The sequence below is a fragment of the Falco cherrug genome, chromosome 9 (genome assembly GCF_023634085.1).
Source record: "Falco cherrug isolate bFalChe1 chromosome 9, bFalChe1.pri, whole genome shotgun sequence".
Lineage (NCBI taxonomy): Eukaryota > Metazoa > Chordata > Aves > Falconiformes > Falconidae > Falco > Falco cherrug.
Window position 1 is genome coordinate 52,466,703 of NC_073705.1, and position 19,325 is coordinate 52,486,027.

At 50.2% G+C, this 19,325-nt stretch overlaps 1 protein-coding gene across 2 annotated transcripts; it reads left to right on the plus strand.

Moving 5' to 3' along the window:
- The first annotated feature begins 13,894 nt into the window (after positions 1–13,894).
- On the plus strand, positions 13,895–17,044 carry HMX3 (H6 family homeobox 3). Of its 2 annotated transcripts, XR_008734045.1 has the most exons (3): positions 13,895–14,786; positions 14,965–15,629; positions 15,983–17,044. XR_008734045.1 is itself a non-coding variant. In XM_055721517.1 (2 exons), the coding sequence occupies exons 1-2, from the start codon at positions 14,471–14,473 to the stop codon at positions 15,570–15,572; spliced, it is 924 nt and encodes a 307-aa protein (XP_055577492.1). In that variant the 5' UTR covers positions 13,895–14,470; the 3' UTR covers positions 15,573–15,678. The 2 variants fall into 2 exon arrangements, 1 of the variants encoding a protein (XP_055577492.1); XM_055721517.1 differs by lacking the exon at positions 15,983–17,044 and having other exon boundaries at positions 14,965–15,678.
- Positions 17,045–19,325: the final 2,281 nt, after the last annotated feature.

The following is a 19,325-nucleotide window of genomic DNA, read 5'->3' on the forward strand; positions in this document are numbered from 1 at the left end:
TTCGAACAGATGGCTCTAAGAGAATAAGAGTGAAAAGAGAGCCTTTCATACCTGTGACAAAAAAAAAAAAAAAAAAAGCTTGCTGAGCTTCCAGCTGTAGCTTGTGGGGTTAAATGTGGGGAAAATAGGCCAAATCCTGCTCTGGTTCCTTCAGAAAAGGGAACCAGGGACACCAGGACTGCCCTGGGACAGGTTCCTACTCACTCATGTCTATTTGCTTTTCCAGGGTGACCCAGACCCTGCACTACTGTGCCCTGCCTGGTGGGAACACGCTGTCAGTGGCTCGCAGGGGAAATGAGCATTTCCCTGTGCTTTGGCACAGGACTGGGCCAGGACGTGCAGCTCTGCAGGGTCAGTGGGGCTCCTCCAGGTGCCTGGCACCATGTGGGATGCTTTGGTGGGGTGTGTAATGCAATACACCCACACACACCCTGCCTGCCTGCCTGCCTGCGTCCCACCACCACCATGTATGTACCAGCACTGCAGAGGAAGGATTCAATCCACTCCAGCGTGCTCCAGGTGCTCAAAAGTTACCTGTATTAAATCATCACCTTTAAAATAATCAAGTAGATTATGTGCTACAAGGTCTGGGTGCATAAACCCTTAGCACAAAAAATTCTCTTATTTTGCTAACTGCTTAAACGTAAAACTGCAACAGAAAGAAATTGTTCCCGTGACTCGTATTTTTCATCATTTGGTCATTAAATAGTGATGGATATAAACCTATAAAGTACCTAAACTGAACCTTTTAACAATCCATGAGCAATACTATCATTTCTTTAATAGAACTCGCTGACCGTGCCTTTCTCAGATGCCATTTGTCATTTTCAGCGTGCAATAATCAATAACTTGGCTTTGAAATAAATAATATAACAGTCACAATATATTATCTTTCAGGCTGGCCTTATACTAACCGTAAAACAAGACTTGGAAAGATGAAAACTTTAGGTAAATGCCAAAAATGAAATAACGGAGAATAGGAGCTAAATGAACAAGAGGCTTTACATAGTTTCCCTTCCAAATTAATTCATACTTCACTTCCTTTTAGGAATCTATATCTACTTCCAAAATGAAAACAAGAATTTGGGATCATCTGATTTCAGGTCTGGGACAAATGCTGTCCCCTTGATTCTCCTGCTGTGGGGCTGATGCAGCACTGCTTTCCCACGCGCTGGGTCAGCAAGGCATGTAAGCACCCGCATCAGTCTGCTTAACGCTATACACCAGAGCAATTAAACACATGCTATGTTTTAAACATATAATTGTTACATTAAAATCAATAGGGCCCAAGAGCGCGCCTAAATTAAACATGTTTCTAAACCCAGCTGGAGTTTAGAAAAGCAGCTCCATGATGAGATGGCTAAATCCCACTGAAGTGTTGGGGACCTTCCTCAGGCCGTGTGAGAGCAGGAGGTGGCGCAGGTCCTGCGAACAGAGCCACACGTGGGCATGCTGGCTGTGCAGAGCACGGTTGCACGTGCCAGCTGTCCCTGCAAGTACCTGAGCCATCACCCAGGGAAAGCCCTGCGCCATGCAGCCTGCCGGTGCGGCGTGCTGGACTCCATCTCGTGGATGACTTGGACGGAGTCTGTTGCAAAATCTAGACATATCTGTAGACACCAACATAAATGCTGTCTGCTTCCTCTACCACCTTGTAAGTCCATTCATGTAAGTAGGAAGGACAGGCTACAGGGTACATGCGGGATGCAAGAGCAAGCTTAACTCTGCATTTCCTCCTTTGACTGAGTCTTGTGCAAATCCTTAACTGTCCCACGTATTTATTTTCCTCGGCTGAATCTGATCCACAGCCAAAAAGCCTGCCAAAACCCCTGCTGAGCCTGGGCTGGTGGTTGATCACTCCCACAAAAGCAAGCCTGCAGTTTCGGTGTGAGAGGGGGAGAAGCCATACCTTTTTCAGGCTTAGGAGAACAGTCCTGAGAGCAGAAGACCCCCTAATAGATCTGCTTTTTCTAGCTGTCTCTTCTTAGAACTGAAAGCTCAAGAAAGAGTTTTGCATCAGAGTGAAACTGAAACCTCCAGGTCCAAACCTTTGGCACAGCTGAAATACGCCGGCACTAGCACTGCTCCGAGTCCCTTGCCCACGTCCTTCACTCAAGAAGGGAGCTCTGTACATAGGAGCTGACAGAGAGGGACATACATGCGGCTGTGGGGGCTGGGCTGGGCAGCGGGGGCCACCACGAGCCCCATCTCTCTCCTTGGGGCTGGGTATTTTCTGATTAAGGAGAGAGTCACAGGCTCTTGCCTGGCAAACTCGCTTCTAAGTGTTGTTTCAGGACTCCCCACTGATCTTTTTAAAGGTTTGCCGAGTCTGAAAGAGTAAGGGAAAAAGGGAGGACTTTGTGTAAATGAATTCTGGCAGTTCGGCTCTGAGGCAACGTATTCTCAGCCGTCAGTGTAGCGGCTTCAGCTGTTCTTTCCAACCCACACCTCTTTTAGGGGCCATGGCAGTGCCCTACAGTAGGACCATGTCCAGCCCTGGAGGAAGGCGCTCGCTGGCAGAGGGGCAGCCATCCAGGAGCTTCCCAGTGGATCATCCCCTGTCGTCCCCAGCTGCTATTTAATTGCTGAGATTTAGATATAAACAGAAATTCCTGTCCTCAGGTCTGAGCAGCCCTTGTCACTCTTATGGTTTGAAATAATGGTAACAATTAAAACCACACAAGCTCCACGTTAAACCGCTTACATCCCCTGCCGCAGGTGTAATCGATACGGCCCCAGCACACACCATCCAGATGAGCCACTTCGTCTTTACCACCTTTTGGAAGTCACTTAATCACCTTTCCTTTCCCTGCCCCATCCAGACTGCCAGGTCTCCAGGGCAGAAACGACCGGAGTAACAGTGGTTTAGTGCTTCAGACGATGAAGTCCCAGCCTCGGCTCAACTCCCCAGCTGCTCTTGTAAACACAAATAATTAATTTTACATTGTGTTTGTAAAAACAGGAAAGAAGGAGTTTGAAGGAAGTGATTTGATTTGACTTGCTCTTTTACTTTTGAGCAGAATTTAAGACTACAATTAGGGTGATGAACTGGGAGAGGACAGACAAGAGGGGAACTTTAAGACCTCTGAGGAAAGACAACTGGAGTCTGTAGAGCATTTATTATAAGTAACACCAGCACGTGAATCTAAAAATAGTGTCTCTGATGCTGTGTGTATATGACTGATATTAAAAATGACTGATTTAAAAGAAAGTGCTTCACCTCTGTTGCCAACCAGGAAGGTAGGTCTCTAGTATTCTCAGACTTAAATGCTGCCAGTATTTCACGTTAGGATAGTCATAAAGTTAAAGGTTAATAGGCTGTACAAATGACAGAGTTTAAAGGGAAAAATGAAGATGGGAAGATTTCTAGCACTTAGGGAACATTTTAAAAATGAAGCTCCTCTGCCTAATGTAATTTTTCCTATATTCTTTCTCATGCTGTTGATCATTATTGAAAATATTTCTATTTGCATAAGTGATTTCTCCTTCACTGCCCACCTCCGTTTGCTTTTTGGATCATCATTACTTCCCACAGTACATGATGAGTCATAATCCTGCCTCCTGCCATAACAGTCTGCTGCTGTGAGAATGTGATAGGGCAAAGTTAAAGCCGTAGCCTCGGAGGGAGGATGGGCAGGGAGACCCGGAGCACGAGGAAGGCCTTTATTTAATTGCGAGTCATTAGAATTGGCAGGTTGAGGAGAAAGGTGAGCATGTGCATTGCTGGAAATGGGATTTGGTTCTGGTGTTTCAGATTATCTCAACAGATGCGAGTGGCAAAAGCATATTGCCGTGTCAGCCTTGCCACCACGGATGGCGTGCACTTTGTTCTCCAACAAATCAGAGTCTAATGGTGAGATTAACATGACTAAGATAAATACTTTTACACGGAGGCTGCTAGTTATCACATTTGCTTTTGCACTGATGAAGAAAAATTCTCCCTTGATCTCTGTTGAGGCCTTCCAGAGCAACTGGAAAAGGCCGTGCTCCGAGCATCACTTCTTGCAGCACTTCTGGGACTGAAATTGCAGTGAAGCATGGCTCTGTAAAATGTACTATTTCTTGGGTGGCCCAAACGCTCTTCCCTCTGACTGATCCACTCCTGCTGGTCACTGGAAGACACCAGGTGGAGGACATCTACTCCAGCCCCTGAAACCAATGTGGTCTTCTTCATCTGGTCCCAAGTACAACTACTACATGCATCGTAAGGCTAAACTGCAATAAGCACTGGGCAACGAGTGAAAGCACCTTCCAGCCAGCGTTTATTCTTTCTGCTTTCTCCATGCATGCGAGTGACTGTCTGTCTGCACTAGGTACCTCTGAAGTCTGGGTGTGCAGAGACTCTCCCTGGCTGTGCTGCCTGGGAGGCAAATAAAAAATCTGGGCTCTGCTTGGCTTTGATGTATCGTGCCAGTGCCCCTGCTACAGCTTTTCTTCCTCTCTGTTCTTCAGCTGGTTTCTGCTTTTCTGCAGCACGTCCTTAAAAAACACCTGGGCTTGAGAGGTGCTGAAGCAGTCAGATACTCCTGATTTACTGTAGTCCGAGCAACAAATAGGTATGGAATAGATACAGCTGCTGAGCAAAAGCCTCCTCCACTCTGGAGCTAAAATGAAATAGAGAAAGGACCATGCCTTGGTGTTCCCTCTGGTAATTAATTTTATGCCTTTACCACAGGACCAGACCTTTGTATCTGCACAGAACATTCCTGAAGTTGTAGAAGATGATCCATGTAGAGCTGCTTTGAAAACCAGGGTGTCAGGCTTCACATTCCTTGTGCATAGGTCAAGGTAAAACCCAGGGAGCACCTATGGCAAGTGCTTTAAGGATTACTGTTGGTCTCAGTGTTGTGCAGCAGTGACTCAAGACTGCAGTGGAGCCGTTTCATGCTATGAAAAAATATGCATAGCATATTTTCACAAATTTCTATGAAATTTCCAGGAATATTGAGTGGTAAGATTTCATTTTCTTTCTTCTTTCTTCACTTGAGTTTCTATAGTCCAGTCCTCAGTTTTTGCTATGCTATATATCTTCCTAGCACTATAACATTAATTTAGCAGAACACGATGGCATTGAAACTCTTGTTTAAAAGATGTGCAGGTATTGTATTTCTTTTGCATGTGACACCGCGTAAAACATGATAAAAAAACTTTTAAAAATGAAAGCAGAGCTAAACCCGCCATAACCTACCTCCTTGTTCCTTCCTGCAGGAACTACAATGCTGAATAAAAGGAATAAAAGGACTGCAAGGAGTAAAATGCTTGCAATGCAAACCAATTTCTCAAGATTTTCTTTTACCATTGCTTGGATGAAAAACTTTTGCAAGATCTCCAGTAATTAATTTGCAGAGAAAAATTTGGACAATTTCCTTGATCTGAAACTATCACACGCGCTGCCTTTGGGAGAGGTTGCAGCTCCTCTTTCTGCACTCAGGACCCCTTGCTCTGCAACCAGCTTCTTGGCTCCAGGTGAGACCACTGCGGGAAGGAGGTGTTTTTCATGCTGAGCTGGGTTGGCTGGTGGAGCCCTTCATCCCTCTGCATCAGCAGTTACTCGCGGACCTAGGTCTATGGAGCTGGTGGAATTGCTTGTGTGAAGTAGTGCTCACCTAAAAGAAAAGGGTCCTTTCTATTTAGTCCTTTGCAGTTTCTGGTTCTTCATACATTTTTACAGACAGATAGAATGGTTATAATGTTCAAAAAATGTTATTTTCTTTTGAAAAAGAGGCCATGCCTAAAAGTTGAGTGTGGAAAATGCTGCCCATAGCTTTTTATTAGCTTCATTCCCTCTAACATATCTGCCTTATATGCCAAGAAAAGTATAAACAAATGGCAGCGTATTGGTTTTTCAATAACAAGGTTTAAACCAAGGATATAAAAAGCATATCCTATCTGATGCTATTTATGAAACAATTAATATTGCCAATGTCTTTTCCATCTCCTCCAAGTTACACATACTACATAAACTTTGATATACCTCTAAGAAGTACAAAAAAAACCGATGGGAGAATAAACAGGGCAATGTGCCAACACTGTTGGAAAGGGAAACAATTTCCATGTCTTCTTATAAAATGCTTGGATATTAAAACAAACCAAGATGTAATTCTCTTGAATTTGCCTGTAACAAAAGGTTTTCTGATTTTAGCTGGAAACCTCAGGATTTATACACAGCTAATTATTCTGTTGTTTTGGAGCTTTTCCAGTTTTTGCCCCTCGGATCACAGCAGTTCAGTGCCCTCTTCCGCACCCACAGGAGCACACAGGAGCTCTGGCCCTGCAGCCTGCTCACGGCACTGTCAGCCAGGGCTGCTCAGAGCACTGGGGGTGCAGAATGGGACCCACCACCCCTAGGCCCGCGGGAAGACGCTCCACACTCCGCTGTGTCCATGTGTCACCGTGTCCACGCACTGCACTGCGCACCTCCATGTCCGCACACCGCCCCACGCACCTCCCTGCGCACCACCCCGCGCAGCCCCTGGCACCGCCCCGTGCACCTCTGTGTCCATGCACCGCACCACGCACCTCCCTGTGCACCGCCCCATGCACCTCCGTGTCCGCGCACCGCACCGCGCACCTCCCTGCGCGCCACCTCGCGCACCTCCCCGCGCACCGCCGCGTCCGCGCACCGCCCCACGCACCGCACCGCGCACCGCACCGCGCACCGCCGTGTCCGCGTACCGCCCCGCGCCTGCCGTCGCTGGCCGCGGTGCTGAACGGGCCGCGCCTCGGGCCGAGGGCGAGCGGCACCCGTGGGCCGGCACACGGCGGTGCAGCTACTCGTTGTATCGGTATTGCATCAGTACTATCAGTATAATAATAGTAGCAATAATTCTCCACAAACTAGGTGGAAATCTCTTCCCAGACAAAAGCGCAAACACTTCCATAAGCGCATCGCGTGCAGCCCAAGTTTCCCAGGCAAAGGTTATCAGGGCAGCTTTGCGTTCCTGTTGTCATCGCCTCCCCTGCCCCGGCACCTGGAGATTTCAGAGCTGCTTATCAATAATCCTCTGCGTGCCATACTGCTGGGAAGCATTCTGATCGATACATTATCATTTCAGAGCTTGATTATGAAGGTGAAGGGCATTATCAAGGACATCTGGAAATTCTGATCAGTGTTCTGCAATCTCTGATCAGCTTCAGTGCTTTACAGGTACAGTCTCTGGAGCAGAATAAGATCAGAATCTCTAACTAGAGAGACAGTGCCCTACCTTCCCTCTCCTTCATACCAACACTAGCTGCCGATAAACCAACACACAAACCGAAAGCGGAGGCATCATCGGCACGTTTGCCCTCGAGCCTTTTAGCGTATCCTTTATTCTTCACTCCATTGCAGTTCTCGAGCACAGCCAATACTTAACAAACTTCTCATGGCACCATGATGTGTACTGTATACTGTTCTCCCAACGGGAATATTTGAGGCAACAGTGATCTAGAGAAAATGGAAATATATTAAAAGTTGTTTTTACTTTTTTTTTTTTTTTTTAATGACAGCATTACACAAGTAACTTAGATGTCATACTCTGGGAGTGACAGCACATGGTAAGAACACACATCAGGCTGCTGAGCAGTGTTTGCTTAATATGTTAGGATTATTATTTTGTGAATTCTATTGCTCTGTAGGTACTCAACAGTACTTTAATGTATTACATTTCATGCATATGCCAAGCTGAAATTGTTCTGCTTTCTGTCATACATAATATTATTATTATTTGCCCTATCTACCACCTTGAACAAGGTGTTCAGTCATACACAGTCCCCTTTCCTTGTTTTTTTTCTGATATTATTCATGGATCCATAACGACAAGCCAAAAATCTACTTAATGTAAAGTAAAGTGAAAAAGTCATCATTGGTTCCTTGTTAGTGCTTCATGGTTACTTCTCATATCTGTACATGAGGAATGAGTTCCAAGCCACTATTCCAGACTGCAAGAATTGAACTGGTCGGGTCCCTGTGGCTTAATGCCCAAGATAATCTCCTGTTATGCAGAAGACAGCAGTGTAGCTGTGATGGCAATGATGTTGATGAAGCTGAGTGTTGGAAGTTTTGCAGAACAGTGCATGTAGTCCTTCTACTACTTTCCACCAGCATTGCTTTAATTAAGTTTAGTAACAATGAATTTCTGATGCATATTGCTAATGGTTAACTAAAATACATTAAAAATATTTTCTGCATAATGCTTGCCTTTCTAATACATTCCTAATTTTTCAACCATATAAAAAAGAATCAATGCGTGCTACATAAATATAAAGCTGTGACTCAAAGAAGGATGATTTGGAATTTGGCTTTGGAGGAAGGAAATCTAACCCCAGTGCAGTCATTTCTTGGCCTCTGATGGTTTATCATTCTAATGTGGGGTTGAGCACTTATAGTAATAGAGAGAGAGAGAGGAAATAAGAAGCTTTGTTGTCTAGAGTAAGGTTTTCCCTGGGATGTACAGAAACTTTATGTGGAAAGAAGTCCAGGAACCTTTTTTCCTCTGTTCTGTTTTGCAGAGCTGGCAGAACAGCATCTGTGCACTGTGGGGGTGATGTGAGTACCTGAGCTGCCTGCATACCTGAAGACAAGGTGGTTGATGCCCCAGCCAAAAGAGGTAGAAGGAGCTTCCTGTGGTGTGCACATCACTTGGGCTTCTTGGGATTCCTGCAGCACTGAGCTTGCCTGAGGACTGGCCTTCCCTGGGGACTGGCAGGCGAGACAGAGTCATTAATAAGTGCACAGCACACTTAGGTCTTGACAAAGAAGCTCTTGTGGAAGCACAAAATGGCCCCATCATTCATTTATTTTGCAAAACCGCAAGCTATTTTGGGGATCTGCTGACTCAGAACAAGCTGGTTCGGACTGTCATGCCATTTATAACAAAAGTTCTTAGGGAAATTAGGGTGAGCTCAGGATCTTTAAATAAAATTCAAAATACAGCTAGTGTTTAGTATGTATGTTCGGCATGACTCTTGTACAATTGCCAAGGATCTCTGATATGAACACGAGTTTTTATAAGCAGCTGATTTTTGAGTCAATGGGCTGTAACACTTTTGAAATCAATGATTATTTAAGAACTCCCAAACCTGCACATCGTCTAGCTGCTGTGCACAGAAACATTGGATCTACTGTGCTCTCTGTTGGCTCACTGCAAATGGGTAATTTGGATCTGAGGTCTGAAGGCTGACTGTGGATTACAACACCGCTTTATCTAGCCAGGCCAGTAAAACATTCACCATACAGATTTTCAGGAATTTTTTATTTCATTAGGAGCTGAAAATATCCAGCACTTTTCAGGTGTGATTCCAGGACACTCGTGGATTTTCATAAATAAGCTATTTGTGGCCACAAAGAGATCTGCTTATTTAGGATTTCACCAGTGCTGATGTTTACACAGCTTATTTTGATTTTTTTTTTTTTTTTTTTTACATTCTACGTGATACCTCAGGGTTTACAACTTGGTATATAAGCACCAGCCATCAGATTTAGAAGCTGCGAAGCAACCATCTATCCATCATTCTTTGGGCATTTCTGTCCTGTCATATTTTGAACCAGGTAAGATGGGTTACAGTAAAGCTTACATTTGGATGAGATGTTAAAGAACAGAACATGTTCTGCCTTGAAATCCTCCAGTGATACTTTTCATAAGAGACTTCCTCCAGTATATTTAGCTGACCTCTGTTCTGTGAGCTCACTTATGAAAGTGATGAATTGTGCACACATGACTCATATCAACACAAAGGTGATTGTACTTTCTAGAAATTAGGCTAGTGGGCAGATCACAATGACAAAAGGGAAGGATATGTTGTATGAGTTTGTGATGACTTCAGAGCATCATATCATGTTATATAGAGCACGTGTGTAGTGCTGTGTGAGATGAAGACTGTACTTAGATCACATCATTTGCCCATCAATTCTGTCCCCATAGATTTATTCCAAATACATGGAATTCGCAACAGCACTTGTTTCACAAAAACATCACAGCCTAGAAATTTTTCCTTTTTCCTGTAAAAATGGTATTTTAGTAAGTCAGATGCAGGACTCTGATGAGCCTCAGAAATAAAAGTCTCATAAATTAAACAACCTGCTTTCTCACAGTGCTATGAGGTTCTGATATTTGTCAGGAAAGACTCTCAGTTTGCCAGGAACCCACCAGAAAACAGAGACTTAACAAAGCCTTCCATTTAAAGGCACAAAAAAAAGGGAACAACTTCAACTGTTCCAAAATACCTCTGAACCCACACACATCACATACATCCCAGCACACTCAGCCAAGTGAAACATGAGATTGGCTACGAAGCATAACTCGCTTGTAGTTTTTCTAGCCTTGAATAAAACATCCTTGTCAAATACATCCTGCAAGAGGCATTCCTTTTGATGAGAAAGTAGCATCCCCTTTTCTGGGTAACCTCTGTTTGTTTCCAATCATGTGTTTCAGAAGAAGCAATTGAAATAATGACAGAGAAATGCAATGTTTCTGAATAACGCAGATTTTACAAAGGCCTGATAGTATTTAATGGTTTGCGGTAGGAAAGGGAGAGCCATTGACAGTGGCTCAAACTCTGCAGTAGTTAATCTTTGACATTCACAAAATTGTTTTTAGCTGCCTGGACATCGTAACAGCAGCTCTAAAATCTGGTGGTGGAAGAGCTCATTTCAATTGCCTGGGAAAGGAGTGTTTCTGTGTGGGACAAGCTGTTAAGTGTGTTCTCATCCCTTCTTTCCTCCTTCCTCTGAACATCTAAATCCTGACGCAAGGAGGTACTTCAGCACTTCCCTGTGGAAGAAACTGTTTAAAGTTAGCCATGAAATCAAGTAGTGTTTTAATGGGTTACTCTTTCCCTGCGATTGCTGTAAGGCCAAATGCTGCAAACAGCTACAGGAGAGGAGGGCGCTGGTCTAGGGGGGGACTCCTGGCTGGCCAGTGCCACCTTCTGCAAAGTCATGGCAGGCTGTGCAGGAGCAGGTCCTGCCACTGTCCAAAACAACCCATCAGAGCAGGAGCAGATGCAAACCCCGCTGCTTCTGCTCTGCAGGTCCTGGTTGCAGTCCCCCCACCGCTGGGCTGCCAGACGTGCTCCCAGTTGGACCAACAAAGGAGCAAAGAAACTAAGCGCTGCACTTTCCTCAAGCCCCTCAGGATGGAAAAGAGGAAAGAGACCTCAAAGTGGCAGGTGTTTGTCACCTGTGGTTACAGTGGGGGACGCTCAGGGCGGACAGCTCTAAAGATGGCACAAGAATCTGTGTGAAATAGGGTGATGTGGGCTGCAGGGGGTAACCCCTGCCCGGTGAGCAGGGCTGCCAGCACGGTGTGCCAGGAGCTGGTACCATCAGCAGGCTGTGGGGCAGGGAGGGCATTCTGGAGCTGATCTAAGTGGGGCACCACCGAATCACACAGTACAGGCTCACGCTTCAGCTTAGCAAGAGTGTAGCTCTTTAGAAAAATAATGAAAAAGAAGAGGCAGTGCTGAGACAGGATAAATAAGGAGATAAATCACTTTGCAATACAATGCAAGCCAAAACCTGAAAATAAACAATTACTTTAAATCATATCAAGCACCTATCACAAACATCACATTTATACAATTGATCCGTGTGTAAATTAGCCAATTAATTCTGAATTGGAACACTAATGAAATAATAATTATCTATTTACAATGGAATGGTACGAGCACGGGTCTAGAAACAGAAATAAAGAAAGACTGCAGCAAAATCCACCCAGCTCCATCACCACTGGGCATGGGGGATGGTCAATACCAGTCTTTAATGTCCAGATATTGCTGGGGGGGGGGCATAAATAAAATACATAAATATGTGAGAAACCTATGGGCCACAAATGATGGAGGTGTAGAAACGCTCTTTTAGAACGTTGCTTGTTTGTTTGGGCTTTGGTGGTTTGTACGATTTTTGGTGAGTTGGTTTTTTTTATTTTTTTTCAGTAAAGAGTTGCAAAGTGGAAGTCTCTTTTAACATCTTCAGAGGCTGGCTTGTTTTTTTGTCCCCTGCTTGGCTTTCTGCCATGAGTGATTGTTTACCCTGACAGACTCCAGAGGGATTAGGACCTCATAGTTACCAAAGCAGTGAAAGATGGATGGAAAAGGGTGGGAGTTTCAGTACAGAATTTTTTGGTGACTCATATCTAAATGAAAATCTTCACTGAGATGGAGAAATGCGCTGGGATCTTCTATAACAACCCTGACTTTTCATATAAGAGCTGCAAATAAAATAGACCTTTAGCCCAGGTCTTCATATGATAGGCAAGAGCCCTACTTCAGCAACTGCCAGCTGTTTTCTGCATACAAGCTGTTTTCTGTCGTTCGTCTTTTCTGTACACTTTACCCCAGAGTTGAGGAGTATTTCAACCGAAATAGCATTTCTTAGAAAAATTCCTGATGAGCTTTACTTTGCCTGACGCCTTTAAGTGAAACAGTTATTAACAAAAGCGGAACATTGCTGTAAACTCCGATAAACTGCTGAGACCCCATTCCCAAGATGTGTTTTGCAGATTTTTCAGTTCTGCACCTCCCTGTTTATCTAAACTGCTCCTCACGATGACATAACAGTTTAGAAACGGTCACATAAGAGATGGTGCTCTGAAAAGTGTTATGTACACCAAAGGTATGTGAACTATCGTGCCAGTTGCAGCCAAAAATACTGTATGATTAGGTCTGTATAAATTTTCACAAGATTTATAACCCCAGATGTTTTGGGGGAACCAGAACTCCTGGGAGTGTCTTGCAAACACTGAGAAGTTTCATTCAGATCAAAGACATTGTATGTCAAATTGCCAGGTGGGTGTTTTTAAAAGGGAATAGCAAGAGAAATCAGGGCATTCGAATGTTTCAGTGTAGAGCCTGTTGCCCCCTCTGCACCTGCACCCAGTTCCGAGCCTGTAGCTCCGCACACGCCAGAAGCAATGTGCGCAGGGCGAGCTCACACGTATTCCAAATGTGTAAAAGCACAGCAGAGCTGAGAGGCTGGTATACGCTCTTCTCTCTCCCCTTCCCTCCCTCTTTTCCTTCTTTCTTCCTTTCTTTCCTTCTTTTCTCTTTTCCTTTCCTCTTCCTTTCCCATTCCCTTTCCCTTCCCCTTCCCCTTTCTCTTCCCTATTCCCTTTCCTTTCCCTATTCCTTTCCCCTTCCCTATTCCCTTTTTCCCTTTCCTTTCACCTTTCCCTTTCCCTTCCCTTTTCCTTTCCTTTTACCTTTCCTTTTACCTTTCCCTTTACCTTCCCCTTCCGGACGCTGCTCACGCTCCAGGCGCCCCCCACCCCCGGCCCAGCCGGGTGCCCGAGGGTAGCCAGGGACCACCGGAGGCGGCACAGCGGTACCGGCGGGGCGGACACCCCCGGAGGTCGGGCCGGCCCCGCCGCCGCTTACCGGGGCCCCGGGCCTCACCGCGCGGGGTGCCCTGCCCGGCCCGGGACGCGCGGCGAGGGGCGCTCCCGCGGGGGCGGCGCGGCCCGGCAGGGGGCGCCCTGTGCCGGGCGGCGCGGCCCGGCCCCGGAGCGGCGGCGGGCGACGGGCCGGGCCCCGGGGAGACCCGCCGCAGCCGGGAGGTGGCCGCCCCCGCCCCGCCGCCCCTCCGCCGCGGGCTCGACGTGTCCCGCCGCTCGTCCGCGGCCCGAGGGGGAGGGGGACCGGCGGCGGCGGGGCTCCGTGGGGAGGCCCGCGGCTGGGAGACAGCCCTCCCGCCGCCCCGCAGCCTCCCGCAAGGCCGCTTCTGCCCCGCGGCGGTGGCGAGGTGCCGCCGGCTCCCGGGCCCGCTAGCACGGCTCGGCGCGGCTCAGCGCGCCGCGTCCCCGACGCCGGCGGCTTTTGTTACCGGCGGCGCGGGGCGGGGGGGCAGGGGGGGCGGCGCGGCGGGGCGAGGGGAGGTTTTGTGGCAGGAGCGGCGCCGTCCGTGCCATTCGCCCGCCGCCGCTCCCGTGGTGCCTCAGCCGCGCCGGGATCCCTTTGTGCTAATAGCCCCGTCCTCATTTGCTGCCTAATTGGACTATATAAAGCCAATAACGGGCGGGCGCTCGTAGCCTCCAGCCGCGGCAGCGCGTGGCGGGGGGGCCGGGGCCGCGGGGCTGCGGGCAGGGGCTGCGCGGAGCCTTCTCCTCCCGGCCGCCGCCCCGCCCGATCCCATTTGCCACCGTGCGTGCCCAATCGCCGCGTGCTCCCCGCGTTTAACTTGGATGACATTTTGATTTCATCATTAGCATCCGGCGCCAGGTTGACGCAGCAGCAGCGGCGGCGGGAGGCGGCGGCGGCAGCGACGACCCCGGCTCTCCGTCTGCCCGCAGCAGCCCCCCGGTGCCGCGGGCCGCGCGGGTCCCCTCGGCCCCCCGCCCTGCCGCCCCCCCATGCGAGGGGCCCCCGGCCGGCCCCGCCGCCGCGCTCCCACGCCGCCCCGCCGCGCCTCTCCCCCGCGCCGCCGGGAGCCGCCACCTGCGCGCCGGGCGCGGGCTGCGGGGCCAGCGGCGGGCAGGAGCCGGGCGGGCACCGGAGGATGCCGGAGACCGGGCAGGAGCCACCCAGCGCCCCGCCGGCGCCCCCCAAGGAGTCCTTCTACATCAAGAACCTGCTCAACGGCGGCCCCCCCAAGGCCGCCCCCAAGCAGCCCCGGGCGCTGTTCGCCCCCTCGGGCAAGGCGGCGGTGGACGGCGCCGGCTTCGCCCTCTCGCAGGTGGGCGACCTCGCCTTCCCCCGCTTCGAGATCCCGGCGCCGCGCTTCGCCCTGAGCGCCCACTGCCTGGAGCGCGCCCAGACCTGGTGGTACCCGTACGCCCTGGCGCCGGCCGGAGCCCACCTGCCCCGCACGGAAGGTACCGGCGGGGACCGGGGGTGGGGGGTGGGGGGAGGCTGGCGGCGGGGCGGCGCGGGGGTCCGGCCGGCTCGTCCCGCTTTTCCCCCGGCGGGACGCGGGGGCCGGGCGGTGAAGGTGTCTCTTTGTGTCCCTTTCCCCTCCTCCCTCCACCCCACTCCCTCGTCCTTCCCCTCCAGCCGCGGAGAAATCCCTGCTGAGGGACTCGTCCCCCGCCTCGGGCACCGACCGCGACTCCCCGGAGCCGCTGCTGAAGGCGGAGGGGGAGCAGAAGGAGCTGGACTCCAAGAGCCCCGACGAGATCGTCCTGGAGGAGAGCGACTCGGAGGAGGCCAAGAAGGAGGGAGGCGCGGAGGACTGGAAGAAGCGGGAGGAGAGCCCGGAGAAGAAGCCCTGCCGCAAGAAGAAGACGCGCACGGTGTTCAGCCGCAGCCAGGTCTTCCAGCTGGAGTCCACCTTCGACATGAAGCGCTACCTGAGCAGCTCGGAGCGGGCCGGGCTGGCCGCCTCGCTGCACCTGACAGAGACCCAGGTGAAGATCTGGTTCCAGAACCGCCGCAACAAGTGGAAGCGGCAGCTGGCGGCCGAGCTGGAGGCGGCCAACCTCAGCCACGCCGCCGCGCAGCGCATCGTCCGCGTCCCCATCCTCTACCACGAGAACTCGGGCGCGGAGGGGGGCGCGGGGGGCGGCGGAGCCCCCGGCACCCAGCCCCTGCTCACTTTCCCGCACCCCGTCTACTACTCCCACCCCGTGGTCACCTCCGTGCCGCTCCTGCGGCCCGTCTGAGCCCGCCCGCCGCTGCGCGGAGGGGCGCGGAGAGGCGCGCAAGTCACCGGCCCGCCTGTAAGTACTCCAGCCACTCGTGCGATTCACCCGGCCGGCGTCTGCGAAGCGGGGCGGGGGGGGCGAGGGAGAGGGGTGCGGGGGGAGGGGGGGGGGGACCCCTCGGCGGGTGGTGCTAGGAGGAAAGTCACAAAAAATTAGGAAAAGAAAAAAAATGGGGGGAGGGAAAGGAAAATAAGGAAAATGAAAGCGGGAACTTGTAGAGAACCCTGGAGCTGTCACACCTTTTGTAAACGTGGACAAAAATCGCGATGGTCTCTGTGGCTTTAGTTTTATTTTTGTAAAAAAAAAAAAAAAGGAAAAGAAAAAAAAAGAAAAAAAAAGGATGATAGTAAAAAAATGAATGATCCCAGGCTACTCCTCGAGATTTGCCAAATGCTAACGGGAAGCTGAATTTCTGTTCCCTCCGGACCTCTCCTGCCTCCAAATTGTTCAGGCTCCTGATCCTGTCGTGACTCAAACTTCATCGACCGCGGCTTTTCCTTTAAGCACGCCCCGGTACCAGTTTGCCTCTTTGCTTTCCCACGTTTTGTACCTTTCGGTTTCTCGTCAAGGGACTTTATAACGAGCAAGAAATACAGCCTCAAAGCGAACGGTTAATCACACCCGCACGCTCTGAGTGACCCTTATTTATTATCGTTTAGTTAGATATTTTTAATTCTTGTTTATAATTCTTGTTTTCCTAGCTGTTGGGTTGGTTTTGTTTTGTTGGTCTTTTTTTTTTTCCCTTGTAAAGTTTTCTCGGTATTCTTTTGGGGGAAAAAAATCTGTACCTTTTTGCTTTCTTTTGTAATTCTAATTATTCTAATAATTATTATTATTGTACTTTTGAACTGTGCAATATTGTACGACGATTCTTAAAGCACTGCTTTTATTTGAATGGTGAGGAAAGGGTTTTTAGCATTGTATAATTGCGTTCGTTCATGTTGTACAAAATAAAATAAAATAAAAAAGAATTAAAAGCGAAGGAAAGTGAGAAGAGAGGAGCAGGGCATGGGAATAAACATCAGCCCGGCTTATGCGAATAAATAAGGGAGATTCGGTGAGCTGGGCGCTTTAAGTGAAGGACAATCAACTTTAGGGTAATTTTAATTTATTTGATATGATGTACAGTTTTCTTCTAAAGTCCATTGAGTATGTGGATTTTAATAGGCAGAAATCAAGGGAGGAGTGGGCACCTCTAGTCTCTCTCTGTCTTAGTGTCTGCTCACCTGTTGTCTGACAATTGTTTGCTGTCTTCCCATGGGTTTGGGTTGGTTTCTTTATTTTATTTAAAAAAAAAAATCCCCTTTCGGTTGTATTCTCTGCCCTCTCGCTTTCTGTTAGGGATCGGTCATATTTTTAAAACAGCCTATATTGTTATAAACTTAATGTTGTGGTGGAAAAAAAAAATCAATAAAACCCGTTCCTTATCATTTTTTTAAGTGTGGCTTCGGAGAAAAAAGACACAAACAAACAGACAAACAACCCCCCGAACAAATAAACAAAACAAAAGCCGATGAGGCCAGCGCCGTGCGGGAGCGCTGCGGCCGCGCTCGGCCGGGGCCGCTGGCCGGGGCGGGGGGCGCGGGGCTCCCCCGGGAGCGGGTGGCCGCAGGCCCCCTCCGATGGGGAGCGACTCGACGGAGCGGGGGGGGCTCTCCCAGTTCCGCCGCAGCCAGGGGTATCGCGGTCGGGCAACCCCAAGCGAGGGGTCCCAGGCCTGCAAGGACCCCCCGGAAAGGGCGCGGGGGCGGGCGGGGGGGTCCCTTCCTACGCGGGGCCGCCTCCCCGGGGAGCTTCCCCTGAACTTCTGGCCTTCCCTTCCTCTACCCCCCCCTCCCCTCGCCCGACCCTTCCCCTTCTCCCCCGTCTCCGGGGGGCTGCCGCAGGGGGGCTTGTCCAAAGGCACCCGCGGGTGTCCCGTCCCCCTCCCGGGGCTGCGCCCTCTGCCCACGCCGGAGCCGCCACTCGTGGCAGTGCACCGGGCAGGGCCGCTCCGAGATAGGATCGCTCTCCGCTTCCCGCAGATCGGCCCGAACCGACGTGTTTATAGCGCCCAGGGCAGGACTTCGGGCCAAAAAATCAAAATAAAACTCAGCGTTGCGAAAAGATAATCCTGCGTTTTCTTTTCGTTTGGGATAAAAACCCTGGCAATGGGTCGTAAATGAAAAATAAACAGACTTTCGGAGTCAAAATACGCCGCTCGCTGTGTCGCCTACAAACAGAGTGATGCCTTTTCTGTTTGCAGTACTAACTTTGGGACAAGTCGCTTGCAGCTCATTAAAAATATTGTTGTAATAGCAAATACGTCTTTCCATTTTACAGCGCGGTAGCACGATGTTATCAAACGGCAAAGAAAAAATACTCATTTATTTGTGGTCGGTGCCCAGAAAACGATCCCGGCCGGCCCCGGCCCTTCCCCAACGAGGAGGGTGCAGCTGGGCAGCAGCGCGGCTGCCCCCCGTCTGCGCGACCCCTGCCCGCCGCCCGCCCCCCAGCGCGGCCCTTTCGCGGGTGCGGGCACCCTGGGCCCGGCGCGGGCAGCGGGTACCGGCCCGTCCTGCTCGTCCCGGCGCCGTCAGGGGCATTTCTCAGGGGAAGGTTGATTTTGGTGGGGTTGATGGGGCTCGGGTAGCAGCTGCTTTTTTTTTTTTTTTTTTTTTTTTTAATTAAGGTAAAAAAAAAAAAAAAAGAAGAAGAAGAAGAACAATCAAACCCAGAGTCCAGCTTTTCTGCTTCTCGCTGCTCTGGCACGCCGCGGACTCGACAGCAGACAACGGGCTGTGGAACCGCTCAAGAAAGTTGGGCGGTGGGCTGAGGAGTGGGAGCCCGACCCCCCGCGCCCCGGCCCTCCCCAGCCCGCAGGGAGCCCCCGGCGCGGGATGCTCCTTTCTGTCCGCACCCGCAGCCAGCTCAGCTTGGCGCTCAGGGGTTTTTTTTCAAGCCCCCCAAAAGTCTCCCCAGATGCCATGCTATCCCTCAATGCTCCGGCGAAACGGGAAGCCAGGCGTGTAGTCTCTCCCTTCTCGGGAGCGGACGGCACTCCGCAGCGGATGCCCACCGAGCCTGGGCTCTGCAGCAGATCCAGCTTTCCCAGCCGCGCTGAGCCGCAAGGCAAAGGCAAAGTCAAGGCAACCCCCGCCCCCCCCAGACCCCTTCCCGCACCTCCAGCCCTGCCTAAAGTTTCTGGAGAGCCCGCATCAACTGCTGTGCTCGGATGGAGCGAAAGCAACCGCTTTGAGCGATGGGGGGGCGGAGGGGAAATCTCGGCAGAGAAAAAAAAACCAAACACTTTGGAAGGGAGGTTGGTGCGATTCAAAGAAAGTTGTTTCGTTCTTCTAAGCTGTTAGCAACTCCGCGGCCACTTCTGTTTACTGCTGCGAGCCCGCTCGGCAAATCTCTGCCTTTGTTTGCAATTCAAGTGATAACACGGTTCTTCTCGGCCACTGTTTTGAGCTTGTCTGAACAGAACTAGCTGGCCTGTTTGTGGTCGAAACATACATGTATTTCTTTTATTTGGTAGTAAATAGAGGCTTGCTGTGTATAGCAAACAGCGGGGGCGAAGATATAAACTTCCCTGCCACCAGATTTGGGGATTCAGAAGAGTTTTGCCTCCCGGAGGGCTGCAGGAGGGACCGGGGTGCCGGCGGTTCGGCCGCTCCAGCGGCCGCAGGCTCCCGGTGAGCCATTTTGGGAGGTTGGTAAATTTTTGTT